Below are 17338 nucleotides of genomic sequence, written 5' to 3'. Positions count from 1 at the left end.
CGTTTCGCTTGCTCTCTCGTTCGTAGGTTTCCAACCTGCAGCAGGTTCACGACCTAGTCTGTTGTTGGTGGTCTAGGTGGGACGTACCTGGGGCTGTAGTGTTAGCCTCTACCAAATCGCCTGTGCCCGCCCGCTGTGCCGTTTCGGTCCCGTCGCGAAATCTGCTCTCTCTCGCAATCCTGCCCCATCCCATCCCTTTCCCTGTCTGCAACTTGGAACAGTTTAGCCTAGTCTAGTCGTCTACTCTGCACTAGTTCGGTCCTGTACAAAACTGTACTGTACAGTCCGAAACGCTACGCTATTTACCCTCCGGTACTTGATGCTACCTGTCTGGGTACCATTAGTTAGTAGGTAGGTAGAGAAGGGTACAACTCGGACAGTACTAATCGCTCTGTTTGCCCAATACCTGGGCGATTTCCCCGTCATCACCATCTCATTTCAATTCTGGACTCTCCTCTGTTTCTATTCTTGACTCTGCCACTTTCTCCGCGGCATTTTAAACTGACGTCTTTTCAACGCTGATGGCCTAGGCTTTGAGTCTTGGGGCGATTGGGATATGGGCTGCCACTGGCCTCGTTACCTCTACTTACGCCTACCACCCTGCAACTCATTCATTCTGTAACCATTTCAACTCGACTGCCCGCTTCAACTTCCATTTCTGCCGCACAGCGGCGGCGGCGGCGACGACAAAGACGATTTTCTTCTCCCCCTTTTTTGTTTTCTTTTTGATAGAACAATACCCAACTCGTTAGATTCGACTCCATCGTGGCTGAAAAGCCTATCAACCGGTGAGTAAACGCCCTGTACCATCGTTCGCGAGTCGTTTGGTCGTTGTGCCTATGAACCCTCATCCCTCAATCGCGCTCCTGCACTCACATCGTTGTTGCGATGTGCCTCGGCTGGGAATTTTGTATCATTTGCGCGTTGAACCCAGGACGGGGCACTAAGCATCGCCAAGACGCACTGAAACTCTTGTCTTTCGTACAGTGTTGCCTTGATATCGCCAATTTTTTCAAAAATGACCAAACTTATTGTCCATTGCTAATACAACCAAGCCCGATATGCCCCTCGACGCCGCCGCCCATGACGGCGGCCAATCTTCTCACGACTGGCACGATGATGCCCCATCACCTTCGGCAAGCATCAAGTCCGACATCGAATTAGACGATGATGGGAATGGACAGCCTGGCGCGTCATCACAACCGATTCAAAAGCGACGACGAGTAACACGCGCTTGCGACGAATGTAGACGGAAAAAGATCAAATGCGACGGCAAACAACCATGCACACACTGCTCTGTCTACAGCTATGGTATGCGGACCCCCTGATATATGGCTTCTCAATCGCCTGCTTTTGCTTCTCAACCCTCCTGTTGGAATATCGCACGGTTACTAACCATTTCCTTCAGAATGCACGTACGACAAGCCTTCAAATAGGAGACGGAACCCTGCGCCACAATACATTGAGGCATTAGAAAGTCGATTACAACGCGCCGAGTCTCTGCTCTCTAAATTTATGCCCGACGTCGACTTAGCCGATCCGAACCTCGATCCAGCCATTCAACAGGAATTTCGCAATCGCGAAAATGCTCGCTCTCAAACCTCCAAGATCCGACAGCCCCCACCAAGTCACCAGTCAAGTCAATCCGACCCGAATGATGCCCATCTGACCTCCATGATTGATTCGGTTGGTCAACTCGATCTCGATGAAAAGGGAAGCTGGGATTTCCACGGTATCTCGTCCGGTGCGGTGTTCCTGAAGCGCATGAAGGAGCATTTCCGGGGCATGCTTGGTCCAAGTTCAAAAACTCCCTTTCTACCTCGTGCCGAACGACCGGCCGGCCTCGATTCACCCTCGCTGTCTTCCGTCGGGACACCATTCTCAATCGCCCCAAGTTACCCCGAACTTCCGCCAAAGGACGTCACTCGAAAGCTTTGTTACTATTCCCTCAGCTGCGCGACCTGCCTCGTTCGTATTGTTCACGTTCCTACATTTTATGAGCAAATGGACAAAATTTATGAACGCCCACTGGACAATCTATCAAAGGAAGAAACACAGTATCTGGGACTCCTTTTCTCTGTTATGGCTCTCGGCTGCATGTACAACAACCTGGACGATACCGACCCGCGAAGTATGGCCTATCAAGATGCGACGGAAGAAGGGCTCAAATATTATAATGCCGCCCGATCTGTTCTACACGACATGACGGATTGTCGAGATCTCATATCCCTCCAGGCTCTATTATTCATTATTCTTTTTCTCCAAGCTACCTCGAACCTTAGCAGCTGCTACTCCTTCGTTGGTATCGCACTGCGCTCATCACTCCGAATAGGTCTCCATCGGCATTTGCAACATGAAAAGATCGACCCTATCGAACAGGAAGTCCGGAAGCGCGTTTTCTATGTAGTCCGACAGATGGATATCTATGTATCGACATTGCTTGGCTTCCCTCTCCTTCTCAATGTGGACGACATTGATCAACCATTTCCTTTGGAAGTCGACGACGAGTTCATCACCCATACCGGTATTCTACGACCACCCCCTGGGTCGCCATCATTCTTCCAAGCATTTAATGCTCACTCCGAATTAATGGAAATCTTGGCCAAGGTTACCAAATATGTCTACCCGACTAAGGGATTGGGTCAGAGTCTCACAAAGGACAACAAACCCGCTTCTACCTATCTCATTAGCTATGGCCGCATCAAGGAAATCGAAGCTGAACTTCATTCTTGGTTTGAAAGACTCCCCCAACATTGGCGTCCAAGCGGCGAGGGCCCGATTGAGACTGTCAGGTAAGTGCAATTAAGATAGGTTATGGACAAGACTGTACTAACGCTGTGCTTAGAATCCGCCACTTGTTGAGATTTGCGTATGCGCATGTTCAACTTGTTCTATACAGGCCGTTTTTGCATTATGTTTCTCCTCGCCTGAGTCAAGGGACCAAGGTTGACGAGCTTTCGTATGCCTGCGCAGCGGCAGCAATCAGTGTCTCTCGCAACATTGTGCACATCGGACTCGAGATTCGTAAACAGAGAGTTCTTAGTGGGCCGTACTGGTTCATGCTGTACACCGAATTCTTTGCTGTTCTTTCGCTTGTCTTTTATGCTACAGAAAATCCTGAGAAACCTGGGTCTAGTGAGGTTCTCGCGGATGCTCGAGCCGGAAGGGATATGATCGCAGCGCTGTCCGAAAAGAGCATGTCAGCGGAACGAGTTACTGGTGCTCTCACGGTATGGTCTATTTACCTTTTGATTCGTAATTCATACTGACATGACAAATAGGCGCTATTCGATCAACTCCCAGAGCAACTCGATACCGGATCTTTACGCCAGGTACCTTCAAAGAAGAGATCAGCCCCTACAGGACGACCTTCTTCTGGCTCTTCACACCACGTTCCCATCCCAGCAAGCATGTCATCGCTTGGAACCGCCGATTTTACACGTGCAAGCCAGGTTTCGACAAGTTCATATCCAACAACTATGTCACAAGGTACCATGGACATGCAGGGCGGAGGCATTACCTCCTTCCAGGACAACACTTTCACTGCCAACTTTGGCGATTTCATGAGCCCGGATATGCAGCGTAGCACTCCGGAGTCGACAACCAGCACAGCAACAAGCGCTCAGCGATTCTCCTATGGTGGACAGCCTATGGGCATGCACAACCCAGTCAACAAACTCGATTCGCTCATGTTTCCTTCGGAAGACCCATTTGCCTATCCTAACCAGCCTATGATGGAACTTGGGTTCCCCAGCAAGACGGATCCTACCACAAGTATTGGTGATCAAGGTCAGGACATGCAGCTATTCTTGACTGGAACGTTTGACGATGTGGAAAGTCAGATCTTTGGGCAGCCCCCGCCTTATATGATGCATCAACAAGGCCAGGGAATGATGGGTGTGTCGCCTCAACCCATGTATGCTAACCCTGCGAACCTCATGGCAATGCAGCCCAACCAACCGCCAGTAATGCAACAAAGACGGCCTGTTTCACAGACGCACGCTATCCACCAGGGTCATTCAATGGCGCACCGACGAGCGCACAGGCAGCAACATCAGGAAAGACAAATACAACAAATGTTTACAGAACAGGGAATGCAGGCGGATTGGGGAGGCTTCTTTGGTTCAGGAAGAGGAGGATTCCAAGGAATGTAACGGTCGCTACATTTGATACCCATTTATGATACGGGAGGACGGAAAGCACGCGAGGCGTCGGCTAGTGATTTTGATTTTGATTTCTTGGGAAGAGCGATTCTGATTTGGGATGGAGTGTTTGGATTGTTAAGGGTCTTGGGATACCTTTGTTTGAGGCTGACAGCAAGGGATTGCTTACATTCTTAGATATGGCCAACGCACATAGACGGTGGTAGGATCTTGTGTACATACAGGCAACGGTTGGATTGTCTTCATGTTGCTGGGAGTTTGGTGGTGGAAGAAGCTGACCAGGTAGTGTGGTAGTATGGGGAGATTATTCCAATACTGCATTGTATCCAGCTCCAGTATAGATATAATGAACGAGACATGCCATAAGGCGACTTCAAACATCCTGAAGCATTCAGTTAGTTGTATCGATAATATGCGATGTTAATGAATGAATATGAGCTGGACGGTGCTTTCCTAAGCAGACATGGATCTGTGAATGGGTACCTAAGACGGAGTCTACCTAATTGTGAGTAACAGAATATGACCTCCAACCTTTAAGTACAGAATAAATAACCTGAGATTATTTGTCTAAATAGGTAGTATAGAATGACATGCTTACTTCGTCTCTCATACCTTAAGCGGCCAACTTCTTTGATGTTCTGAGGGAGGACATGTTTGTCCATAGAAACTTAGACAAACAATGAAGTTGCTATTAGTCTAGTACCTTGGTTAACTTGTCCCCAACAATTTTATCAAAGACTAAAACGTCGTTTTATCGATCTGATCTGGTTGCGTCATGAAATGGATGGATTAGTGCTGTTGGGCTTGTACAAGGCGTTATCGCAGCGTTACGATACGCTGAGCTCAGCTTATTGATTACTGTAGCATTAGTGCTATCACATGGAAACCGTCTTCCACAAAAGCAACGTTTATTCCCCAACTGCCCATCTCGAATCAGCTCTTTTTAGTATCTCGGCCTTTCTTTTTGATCAAGCCCATTCGTTTTATCCATTTTCCTACGAGTCGGGTTCGCTCCTCATTTATAGTGTGCGCAGATGACACCGCCCAAGCCTATTTGCGGGGAGGAAAAGCCTCAAGCACGTGAAAGAACGTCGGTCAGCTACGAGTTTGTGCTTGAGGATGAGTTTGATGCGCTGTGAGTGGCACTTATACACACACCTGGAAATTTTAGTGAATTACTTCCAGTTACTGACCAGAGTTTTGAGTCAGATGCGTTGAGGTGAAGAGGAACGACGGTGACTCTAGCGGCAAAAGCAGTAGCGGTAACAAGTATCCCGGTATGTTGAGTTAGAAATGAGACTCTACTCCATGTGGCCCATCAAATTAACGGATCATTGACAATTTCACAGCAAAACTTCACGCGCGCAAGGTTGTCAAGGAGCTCGGCGTTACCGATGGCCTCATCTATCTTCCAGGTGAGCCTACGCGGCTCTACGAGGACTCAGATCAATCACCTCCTTTCAAGCAACGGAGATAGTCTGTTATCCATCCTTTGTCCTAAATACCCTACTGACCAAATCCCAGCTTCTACTATATGAGCGGCGCCAACTTCCCCGACTGTGTTCTCACTTATGATATCGCTACGGACCGTCTCATTCTATGGATTCCCTACGCTGAGCCGCGCCAGGTCTTATACCATGGCCCAACTCCAGACGCCGCCGAGGCAATGCGAAAATACGATGTTGACGATGTCAGATACACTGCGCAACTCCAAAAGTTCCTTCACAGCCAGCTCCGTCCTGAGAGAACTCTTTATGTTATCCACACAGACCAGGCCCCCAAGCTTCATGACCGGCCTCGAGGACAGACAAAAATCAACTGCTCCAAGCTACGCTCTGCCATGGACCAAGCTCGTGTAATCAAGACAGAATACGAGGTTGCGCTCATCCGTCGTGCTGCACGCATTTCAGCCGCCGCTCATCGTGCGGTGGCTGAACGCCTTCTGACCATGCGTAACGAGCAGGATGTCGCAGCAGTCATTCTCGCAGCTTGTACTTCACGTGGTGCTCACGCTCAGGCATACCCAATCATTGCGGGTGCCGGTGTCAACGCCTCCATATTGCACTACGAGTCCAATGACCAGCCACTTGAGGGAAACCAACTCATGGTTGTCGATGCTGGATGTGAGTACCAATGTTATGCCAGTGACATTACTCGCACCCTTCCTATTAGCGGCTCTTTCTCAAAGCAAGCTTCTGCAATTTACTCCATTGTGCAGCGCATGCAGGAAGAGTGTATAGCACGTGTCCGGCCCGGCACTGTTTACTATGAGCTCCAACTTCACGCCAGCGACGTGGCTCTTCAGGGTCTGCGCAAGCTGGGTCTCTTGAAAGGTAGCTTTGACGAGATTCAAAAGGCGGGTACTGTTGCAGCTTTCTTTCCCCATGGCCTGGGTCATCACCTTGGTCTTGAGGTCCACGATGTCACTGGCGATGAGCGCCTCCTCATGCGAGACAACTTTCACGTCGAGGGCGGGAAGCGTGAGATGGTGACTGCCGCCGCGCTGGTAGCTATGCACCGCATGGCTTCAACAACAGGTCCTACCAAGCCGAGACAGGCTCTTCAACCTAACATGATCGTCACAATCGAGCCAGGAATGTAAGTACTTAACCCCTTCTGCATCCACGAGCTGCTACTGATTCGCACAAGCTACTTCTGCCGCCCTTTCATTGAGGGGTACTTCCTGAACAACTCGACACACGCAAAGTTCATCAATCGCGAGCTCCTCGAGACATATTATCCCGTTGGCGGTGTTCGTATCGAGGATGATATCCTTGTTACACACGGAGGTTATGAGAACTTGAGCTCTGGTGCGCCCAAGGGCGACGAGATGCTTGATGTGATTAACGGCAGTTTTGAGAAGATATGAGAAATTTACTGGCGTTGGAATTTTTTTACGAGTTTGGTTTACTTAGGCACGAGAGAATCCGCGAGGGCTAATGACACATAGATAGGCAGGAAGACTTCTTGTCTCGTTGCGGTTTAATAACGTCGAATACTGGACGATGAGAATGATTTCTTGAAATATAAAGGGTTCCAGTTTTTCGAGTCATGCAATAGATTCAAATTTATCCTTATTGATTTTCAAAAAACACAAAGACTCTCCCGTATACACACGGCTCATGCATCTAAGTTAATTTACAAAGCACAACAACACAACGAACCAATGTATAAAGTCATAGAACCGCACCTTAATAAATGCGCAACCCCTGCCTGACCCAGTTAATATCCTCCTCTTAATTCTTGTGCCTTATTTACAGGTACTTCTTGGGCATGGATGCTCGCCTCCTCTTATAGACGACGTAGGCAGCGACTAGAATGCACTGGGTGCCAATGATGGAGAAGATGAGGAACTTGTGACCAGGAGTCTTGCTCATGACAACCTCTGACAGGGTGCTGTGGTGGTCGGAGAGCGTGGTCTTAAAGGTGCGCTCTGTAGACTGCAACTTGCGGGTGAGTTCCTTTCGGAGACCCTGAATGTCCTTCTCAAGCTCTGTGATACGCGTGTTAAGAGCGGTGATATCATCAAGCTTGCGCATATCGGCACGGAGCTGGCCGATGAGGGAGGTCAAATCTTCATGGCGCTTCTCATCCTGCTGCTGATGACGGGAAGAGGTGCGCTGAAGAGATGAGAGTTGGTGGTTGGTGTTCTGAAGGCGGTTATGCAGATCCATGAACTGGGCCTTGGAGGTTTGGAAGATATCAGGGTCCTCGTCTGCGTACTCGCCATCGTTTCTGTTGTTATTGTTAGAGTTGGCTTTGGCAGGCTGGCCACGGGCCTGGTTTTGGTTTTGGTTTTGGTTTTGGTTTTGGTTTTGGTTTTGGTTTTGGTTTTGGTTCTGATTCTGGTTCTGGTTCTGGTTCTGGTTCTGGTTCTGGTTCTGGTTCTGCTGCTTGGGAGGATCATTGCGAACAGCACCAGTGTCGCTGTTATCAGCCATGACGACCATCTTGAAGACCTCGAAAGAGTCAGGGTTGTCAGGGGTGGCAGCAGTGACACCAAACTGGTAGCCGGTAGGAATGCTGATCTTATCGGACTCAAAGCAAAGCTTGCCGTCCAATTCAACGCGGAAAGACCTGGCAGTCTGTCGAAGCTTGACCTGCGAAGGTCGACCGAGGTTGCGGTAGTTGTATGGGCAGTGGCCGAATGAGAGCTCATCAACGTTGTTCTGTCGAGAATAATCGGTGTTTCCGTCGTTCAAGAAAGCGCGAACCATACCACTAGAACCGCCAGATGTGTCGATAACCAGAGCAAGACCGTCAAACTTGCCAACTGTGTAGATGCTTCCAGCGCCGATCGTAGCAGGACCATTGCGAACAAGCCAGATGTTGAGGTTACCACGACCGCGATCGGGGCCGTTGGCTCGGAAGTCGACGTCGGCGATCCATTGGGTACGGAGCAAAGGCTGCTGACCCCAAACGGCACCACGCTGGTTACCAGGAGCGAGAGGAGTGAGGATAATTCGGTTGGAGAGAACCTCGGGAGTGTTTGGGTTGCCCTGGACGGCGAAGTTGGGGATCTGTCCACGAGACTCGGCGGGACTTATCCTGTGAGTGAAATAGGGGTTAACAACGTTTCTCTGATAGTGTTAATATAGGTGCAGAACAAACCTTCCAGCATGACCAAAACTAAGCTCGCTGATGAGATATTGGGCCTGTGACAGGCTTGCTGCCAGCAGCGCAGCCAAAGAGAAAGAGACCTTCATGGTAGCTCTCTAATGGACAAATAAAACGAACAAAAACAGGGATATGTCAAGGAATCAACCACAGACACGACTTGAAATAACACTCCTTTTCCTCCCAAAAACAAAAAAAGGCGAGTCGTACAAGAAGGCTCGGGAAGTGGAAGATACGAGCCGAGATGGTGGAGGCAAGGCTGAGGACACTTTGCACTATGTAGCCCCTGGAAACAGTATGCAGCTCCGAAATAGGTAACTAGAAGATGGTGTTCCAAGAGCGGGGGGATACAGGTAGGTTGCCGGTTGAAGAATTGGTAATTACAGGCTTTTGGCGAGGCATAAATAACGAATCAGATAGACATGAACGATTTTATCCAACAATGTCATCAACAATGAGCCGTCAACTAGAAATTCAAGAGACAGAAAGACATCTCATGAGGACACAGAAGGAATGGGGTTAATGAAGCCACATGCGAGCCATTCAGCTCAGCCTTGAAGGGGTTCTGTGGCGTACCTCTAACCATGTCGACAGGCTACTGTAGTAGCTTTAGACTTGGTGAAGCTCAGCAGAGGCTATGATTGGTGGACTCGAGTAGTCGAGGAAGCTGGACGAATAGAGCTCGGGCCGTAATAGCTTGTAAGTTTTACATACAAGAGCCCCTTTTTAATGCGTTGGCGATTGAACAGTGTAATTCGCTTAATACTTAGGAACGGTACGGATTGATCATCGAATCGATGTTATTCACAGTTGCACAAACTCTGTCTAACAAGGAGCTTACTTGGTTTGTACATGAGACCCCCCCGCAAGTTCCAGAGCTGTCAATGTCAATCCCAGGGTATATCAATTTAGTGGGGACCATTATTTAGGTTAGGCCAGGTTCCCAAAAAGAACACGAGCCAATCTCCATCTCCTCATGACTTGTATCTAATAATCCCACGCAGTCGAAAAAGAAGGTCATGATATGAGGTGACTACCACAGCTCAGCGACAACAAAATTCGTCACCGCGCATCATGAGCGAGCACTATCCGACACTTGCGCAGATTGCGCTTGTCGCTGCTGCATTCAAGATCCTGTTGTTCCCCGCATAGTGAGTCGCCATCAATCTGTCTTGACTGTCGCGTCGCTAATCCCCGTCCGCAGCAAATCCACCGACTTCGAAGTTCATCGCAATTGGCTCGCCATCACAAACAGCCTTCCTTTGGAGAAGTGGTATGTCGAAAAGACTTCAGAATGGACACTGGATTATCCTCCCTTCTTCGCCTATTTCGAATGGATACTTGCCCACGTCGCTCGTCTCGTAGATCCCCTCATGGTCAAGGTCTACAATCTCGACTACGATAGCTGGCAGACCGTCTACTTTCAACGTGCTTCTGTCATAATCACCGAGCTTGTTCTGGTGTGGGCGCTTCAGACCTTTATCGAAACTGCTCCCCTCAAGTCTCGCCGTGCTGCTCAGACCGCCGCTTTGTCAATTATTCTCTCCCCAGGACTTCTCATCATCGACCATATCCACTTTCAGTACAATGGCTTCATGTACGGCATTCTCGTCATGTCGCTTGTTCTGGCGCGCGAAAAGAGTGAGCTATTGAGCAGTGGACTCATCTTTGCTGCCCTGCTCTGCTTCAAGCATATCTACTTGTACTTGGCCCCAGCCTATTTTGTCTATCTGCTGCGAGCATATTGCCTGTCTTCCAAATCTATCTTCCGCATCCGATTTTTGAACTCGATCAAGCTGGGCTTGGGTATTGGAACAATCTTTGGAGCTGCCTTTGGTCCGTTTGCTGCTATGGGTCAAATCCCTCAGCTTTCAAGTCGACTGTTCCCCTTCTCCCGTGGACTTTGCCATGCTTACTGGGCGCCTAACGTCTGGGCTCTCTACTCCTTTGCTGACCGAATCCTTATCCACGGTACGTGACGTTTCTACTGCACAAGCGCGTATATCTAACCTATCATAGTTGCACCAAGAATTGGATGGGCTGTCAACAAGAGTGCATTGCAAAGTGTCACCCGTGGTTTAGTTGGAGATACGGCCTTCGCCGTGCTGCCAGAGATCAGTCCGCGAACCTGCTTTGTTCTCACCTTGTTTTTCCAGGTCGTGCCTCTGATCAAGCTCTTCTTCCAACCGACTTGGGAAACTTTCATCGGAGCTGTCACCTTGTGTGGTTACTCTTCCTTCTTGTTCGGCTGGCATGTGCACGAAAAGGCTATTCTTCTCGTCATTATCCCCTTCAGTCTCATTGCCCTTCGGGATAGGCGTCATCTCGGAGCCTTTCGACCACTGGTCGTTGCCGGCCATGTGTCACTCTTCCCACTCCTTTTCACACCGGCGGAGTTCCCTATCAAAACCATTTATACTATTGTCTGGTTGGTGGTATTCCTCTTGGCGTTTGGCCGACTTGCCCCTGCTTCCAACAAGCCTAGAATCTTCCTCCTGGACCGCTTCAGCACTCTTTACATCGCTATAAGCATCCCGCTTATTCTCTACTGCTCTCTTCTACACCACCTTATTTTCGGAAAGGATTATGAGTTTATCCCATTGATGTTTACGAGCTCGTACTCGGCGATAGGTGTGGTTGGAAGTTGGGTTGGATATATGGTTGTTTATTTCACTGCGTAAGCTGAAGCAGATATCAAGATACCCAAATAGATTTCCCATTTTCAAAACTGGACAGACTCACTGTGACCTTTTTGAAGTATTGGGCAAGTTAATCAAGACGTAGTTTGATTGGAAGGAATGCAGCATTCCGGTAAGAAAACAAAGGCAGTAAGAGGTGAGCATAATTAATAGTGTGCAAGGGGGGAGTTGTCCCAAATCACAAAAGCTTGTCAGAGTTAGCTGTAGACTTAACTTGTGAGCTGGCAGGAACTAAGAGTATATCGATTGTCTGTCATGACGTCTATACGAGCCTCAAATATCAAGTTCAATCCTCAAGATATATGAAATTATGACTTTGGGTCATACACGCCACCTGATCAACACCGTCATCTTATGTTGAAGCATCTTCAGCTTCACAAGTGCCCAGCAGGTGGCGGTGGAATAAATTGGCGATCTGAAATGTGGAGCTCCCCAGCCCTGGAGGAGACTCCGGGTTTAGCTTGGGAGCTGCATTGGTAGTATTTATGCCAGTGTCAAAAACTGCAGTAGAAGGACGTATTTTGTAATCATGCATCTTAACATGGTTATCCAACTTCATTAGGACCTGTTGCGGCAGTGGGTTGTATCGCAATGGCACATGGCTTAGACAAGTTGGTGGCGGAAACCTGCAAAGTTCTATGTCATGATGCATTTGCATAGCAATAGTTTGGAACAATAGATCAACTTTATTGATAATGCAATATCCTTGGAGACTCTTGTATTACTCAAATGTGTTTGTTTCTTTGTAGAATGCGTGGTGTTTGTATCAGAAGCTTACTTGGCGTCCCGAGATGATGGTATGCCGAGTGTCCGGGGACATTTCAAGATATAGCTATATCCAGTGTAATTTCTCAAATACTCGTTTATCAAGACGCTTGTACCGCTGGTTGAGTCCGAAATTGTGCAAGGATTAAAATGAGCCCAAGAACGTTGGCAAAAAGTCGACTTGTACTGGTTTTATAGGCGGGCAAAGTTGAATGATGGATCTAAGGCCGTGAGGAGGAGGACCGGCGGGCCGCAGGGGTTGGCGGACCCCATGAGGAGCTAAGCTAAAAAAAAATCTGGGACTGGATGGCATTTTTGATTGACGCGCTGGCTAGGATGACAGCAAAGCATTAATTAATGAGATGTGATCGTTTTAAAAGAAGGTGCATATTCTCCAGTATAATCAGAAAGAAGGGCGTCTTTTGATAGTTTATCCTATATGTTATTTTGATGTAAAGTTTGGATACCATCTACTTCAATACCTCCCGTGAACCTGGGCCTGATGCACTAACAAACGCAAGGTACAGGATTAGAGTGGATGTTACTTGTACAAACGAGATACTGAATCATGGGCGGGACACTAGTGACGTTACAAGTATCCCTCAGCTCTCAGTGACTCCACCCACCATCCCCGGAACCCTGGCGAGCAGCCGTTAAACTCCCGTCGCGTCCAGTCCATGGGAAGCCCGCTTCTTTTCCTTCCTTTCTTTCCTCCTTGGGCTCTTCTTTTTCTTCTCCTACCTACATCATTGTCACTCTCACTCTCCTCACGACCATTGCTTCCCTCACACTCACCAGGCCAAGCCGACTTATACAGCATCTTTTTCGCGTCTTATACCCTGATCAGCCTCAGCCGTGTAAGTCGCCTCGATCCTGCCTAGGCCTGGGCTCCATCGCATTACTCTCGAGAAGAGGAGCCCACCCCCGATTTGTTTCCCACCTGCGCGCCCGCGTTCGCTCTTCTTGATCTGCCCCCTCAACAAACGGCCCCAAATTTCGCTTTAGCACGAATTCCTGCTCTCGCGTTTTCCCACCACATTCTTGCTTCAGTATCTGCCTGCTCATGCTACCATATATCGGCATACTGAACCGACATTCTTATTAGTGGGGGAAAGGCTACACCTTCAGCCTTGCAGGTGATTTCTTTGACACTTCCACACCGGCCACTTGCGCCTACGATACTAGACGATGGTATGCGCTTCCGTTGCTTACTTACCACTTTCCTTTTACTGACTTGATATTTCAAGGTTCTCTTTAAACGCAAACCCGTCCGCTTCTTGCCGGCCGTGGAGATTGAGGATGAGAACGCCGAGGTATGACTGCGCACAGGGAGCTCCAGGTTTTGCGTAACCACTAACCAGTGATAGGTTTGGCATATTCCTCAAACAGGGGAGGTTTTCACCTCTTATGATAGCTATCTTGATCGGTGAGTTCGATTCGCGAGCCAATCCCATGTGCACTTCGCTTACACTATTCTTAGCATGGATTTCTACAAACAGGTTAGCCACGATGCCTGGTTTCATATCACATTACTCCTTGCTGACCTACTCCATAGCGTCGTTTCAACGATCAAATCACAGGTCATTCTGGTTTGACTTTTTTTGAGGCGTTGAAGAGTGAGGTTTGTACCGCCCGTCAACCCTAATTTTAACGTTCTGGACTTACATGACCATTTAGCTTGCGGGTGGCAAAGAAGTTGAAGCTTCGTTTCCCGAGGCGCTGAAAGGTCCTATACTGCGTAAGGTGCAGTTTCAGACTATTTCTCGCCTTGATAACCTCGTCGATCAAATCTACGACGAGTTCAAACATGACTACTACCCTGGTGAGGAGGTCACAGTGACCATGAAGGGGGGTGATCGCGCTCACGGTTTGGTGCGCGATAAGACAACATTCGGTCCCCGCGCTCTTCCTGATGGAAGCCATTCTCTACCCACAACACGCTACCTCGTGGATCTCAATGATTCAGAAGAGGAGACAATAGTTACGGATGAACATATCTGCCGAGACCGAGGCATCTTCACAAAGGCAATGCTCAGATCTTTCATTAAAAAGACAGTCACTCGTGATGCATGGAACGGTGCACCATGGCTGGTCAAGCACGATTACGCAAGCCAGTATCACATTGACACTCGCGTGCCTCCTCATCTTCGATACGACACCAAGGTTATGGAGCGCAAACAACTCCAGGCACAGAAGAGAGCGCACATCAATCATGAGGTCAACGGCCACGACTTGACCTCGGCACTTCAATCCGGTCCAGTTCGTCTTCCGGAACTCAAGCCAGCTCCTAAGAGCAAGGCGAAGCCAGGGCAGCATGGATCAGGATCCAAGGGACTCAAGTGGCCTCTTAATATGCCTGTTCATGGAGGCAACCCATTTAGCTCACCTTCAGACTATGGCATCCAGACACCCGTCCAACGCGAGCCCACTCCACCGCCACCACCTCCCCCTCCTCCAAAGTACCCTATTGAGGATCTACAGCTTGAGCCCCGGGATGATCGAAAGCGTCCACCTCTCAAATTCCTCTGCAGAAACCCTCCAGCCAAGGTCGAAAATGACGACGCAATCCAGGACGATTTCTCCGACAAGATTAACATGGAATCCATCGGACCATTACTCGAGACCTGGGATACACTCAATGTGTACTGTGAGGTCTTCAAGCTGGACTCTTTCACTTTCGACGATTATGTTGAGGCACTCTGCGTTGCTTCGGAAAAAGTGCCAATCCAGCTCATTGACGAGATTCACTGCTCAGTTTTGAAGATTTTGGTAGACTCAGAAGCCGACGGTGGAAAGGTGCGAATTAATCTACCTGAAGTCGACGAAGAAGATAGCGACGACGAGGAAGACGAAGATGCCAGTGCACTGCCTACTCCGGAGCCAGAAGTCAAACCAGGCAGACGAGCCACTCGTAGCAGTCTCGCCAAGGCTGAAGCAGAGAGACTGGCTGCTGAAGCTGCTGCTGCTGAGAAGGAGAGTGAGGAAGAGACTAAGCATCGCGCCGAACAACTTTTGGAGGATTACGATTGGATCGAGCATCTTCGAAAGCGAGACTTTGCCAATGGAGGCTGGGAGCGAATCCTGGTGGGCCTCCTTCATCAGCTGTCAGAGAACGAACGCCAGCACGATGTCTGCGAAGAAATATTGCACCTGCTCGTACCAGCTGGTGTCGATGCCACACAAGAAACTGTCAAGCAGCGATATGCTCAGCTCGACATTAATCAACGCGTCAAAGTTCTACAAATTATCTGCATGCTGACTACTGAGACTAAGGCTATGCGAGGCTACATGGAGGACTGCAGCGAAACTATGACCACATACCGCAAGGAGAGAATTGAATGGCAGCGGCAGCGCAAGCAAGCGTAAGTTGGAAAGAAGATGCCGGTTGTTGATTTGTGCTAACAATCTCCACAGCATTGAGGATCTGCGTCAGCTCAACGAGCAGAAGAAGATTTTGCTGCCAGACAACATGCCTCCCTCGCCACCAAAGGAAGAGGACGGCGACGTGAAGATGGCCGAGCCTGACGATTCAATCATGTCTCGAGAAGCCGATGGGGAAGAGACTGAAGAGGACCCGACGACTAGAAAGCGCCGACGACCTCTCACAGCTAAGCAGCGCAAGCAAGAGGAAGAGCAAGCTCTCAAGAAGGAGAAGGAGAAGGCTGCCAAGTTGGCCAAGACTCCCAAACCCCCAGCGCAGTCGAAGCAATTCATCAAGCTCTTGAAGGACATTCAGAAGAAAGAGGACATCATCAAGAAGTGCGAAGACGAAATTGCTGTTATCGAGAACGACCTACGCGAGGCCGATTGTCCTAGAACCCGAGTGCTTGGGAAAGATCGGTTCTGGAACCGGTACTACTGGTTTGAAAGGAACGGCATGCCCTATGGTGGCCTTCCTGACAGCTCAACAGCCTCAGCAGATTATGCTAACGGTCTGATTTGGGTCCAAGGCCCTGACGAACTCGAGCGAGAAGGTTACATCGACTTGCCTGCTGATCTTCAAGAAGAGTACAAGGCACAATTTAACATGACAGTGCCTGAACGGAAGGCCATGGAGGAGTCCAACACCAGTGTGTTCAACGCGCATCAATGGGGTTACATCTCAGAGCCTGAACATGTTGATGAGCTTATCAAGTGGCTGGATCCTCGTGGATTTAACGAACTCAAGCTTCGAAAAGAGCTTCTGGCCTTCAAGGAGAAGATTGCCAAGCACATGCAGAGTCGCAAGGTCTACCTCTCAGCCGAGGAAGAGAACGACAAGAAGGAGGAAACTCATAAACGGATGAGTACACGTATCCGGGATAAGTCACCTGATACATCCAATTATCGCAGTCTCCAGTGGGAGAACACGACAGCGCTTGAGGAGCTGGGACATTTGCACAGTGATCCTCCCCCACCGCCACGATCTCGAAAGCAAACTCGAAAGCGCGAGGCTGTTAACGACGCCCCAGCCCCAGCAGCTAAGACTCGACGACGATGAGCAGCATTCGATTTCACCCAAGAAACACTACTTGGTGCTAGAATCAATTACAAAGTAAAGAAGCGTGCTGAAGATACAAAAGAATATTGGTGGTTTTTACGAGGACGCAGGTGGTAATGCATTTACATGTTGTTTTTGGCATTGTGCCAGATTGGAGGAGTCTTGGAGAACCCATGGCGTTTGGTTCTCGTATGTTTGCTTTGTTGAAGGCGGATCATTATGGAGACAGGTTCATCATTGCATTGCATTGCACTGTACTAGGTACATCATGGCGAACGGCAGCATCAGGGAGTGGCATAGACCAAGTTAGATGAAAGGCTAAAGTTTAGAGGCATTTGTTTGTATGAAATGAGACGAATCACAAAACATGTACCAGTTAGATCCATTGTGGTACGAGGCGGCTCGAGCTGAGATACTCGGTACATGTGATATATGACATGTGGATCTCAATTGATCTACATCCACCAGCCAACGACAATGGTGTGAGGCCGCAAGGATGTCATAATTCATCCATCGGACAGTCTAGTTAGGCTGCCCACATTGGGAAGCTTGGCCGAGGCTACAAAAAGCGACGTGACTATGTAGTACATATATAATTCGAGGCGCCCAAACTT

At 49.0% G+C, this 17338-nt stretch overlaps 5 protein-coding genes across 5 annotated transcripts; 4 read left to right on the top strand and 1 right to left on the bottom strand.

The window, feature by feature from the left end:
• Nucleotides 1-1061: 1061 nt before the first annotated feature.
• Nucleotides 1062-4154, top strand: FPOAC1_002653 (uncharacterized protein; the record flags this gene model as incomplete). The annotated part of the gene is made up of 4 exons (XM_044847229.1): nucleotides 1062-1311; nucleotides 1409-2792; nucleotides 2846-3230; nucleotides 3282-4154. 4 exons carry the CDS (start codon nucleotides 1062-1064, stop codon nucleotides 4152-4154), a joined length of 2892 nt encoding a protein of 963 aa, XP_044713145.1.
• Nucleotides 4155-5197: 1043 nt separating this feature from the next.
• Nucleotides 5198-7032, top strand: FPOAC1_002652 (uncharacterized protein; the record flags this gene model as incomplete). Its single annotated transcript, XM_044847228.1, has 5 exons — nucleotides 5198-5298; nucleotides 5373-5440; nucleotides 5513-5639; nucleotides 5688-6761; nucleotides 6813-7032. The coding sequence occupies 5 exons, from the start codon at nucleotides 5198-5200 to the stop codon at nucleotides 7030-7032; spliced, it is 1590 nt and encodes a 529-aa protein (XP_044713144.1).
• Nucleotides 7033-7417: 385 nt separating this feature from the next.
• FPOAC1_002651 (uncharacterized protein) lies at nucleotides 7418-8869 on the bottom strand (the record flags this gene model as incomplete). Its single annotated transcript, XM_044847227.1, has 2 exons — nucleotides 7418-8711; nucleotides 8775-8869. The coding sequence occupies 2 exons, from the start codon at nucleotides 8867-8869 to the stop codon at nucleotides 7418-7420; spliced, it is 1389 nt and encodes a 462-aa protein (XP_044713143.1).
• Nucleotides 8870-9854: 985 nt separating this feature from the next.
• On the top strand, nucleotides 9855-11461 carry ALG8 (glycosyl transferase; the record flags this gene model as incomplete). Its single annotated transcript, XM_044847226.1, has 3 exons — nucleotides 9855-9931; nucleotides 9985-10751; nucleotides 10800-11461. 3 exons carry the CDS (start codon nucleotides 9855-9857, stop codon nucleotides 11459-11461), a joined length of 1506 nt encoding a protein of 501 aa, XP_044713142.1.
• Nucleotides 11462-13432: 1971 nt separating this feature from the next.
• FPOAC1_002649 (uncharacterized protein) lies at nucleotides 13433-16724 on the top strand (the record flags this gene model as incomplete). Its single annotated transcript, XM_044847225.1, has 7 exons — nucleotides 13433-13435; nucleotides 13492-13557; nucleotides 13612-13670; nucleotides 13725-13743; nucleotides 13800-13865; nucleotides 13922-15606; nucleotides 15659-16724. 7 exons carry the CDS (start codon nucleotides 13433-13435, stop codon nucleotides 16722-16724), a joined length of 2964 nt encoding a protein of 987 aa, XP_044713141.1.
• Between the last annotated feature and the right edge of the window lie 614 nt (nucleotides 16725-17338).

This window comes from Fusarium poae, chromosome 1 (assembly GCF_019609905.1).
Source record: "Fusarium poae strain DAOMC 252244 chromosome 1, whole genome shotgun sequence".
Taxonomy (NCBI): domain Eukaryota; kingdom Fungi; phylum Ascomycota; class Sordariomycetes; order Hypocreales; family Nectriaceae; genus Fusarium; species Fusarium poae.
Note: the sequence above shows the minus strand (reverse complement) of the source record. Positions and strands in the feature narration are given on the sequence as shown.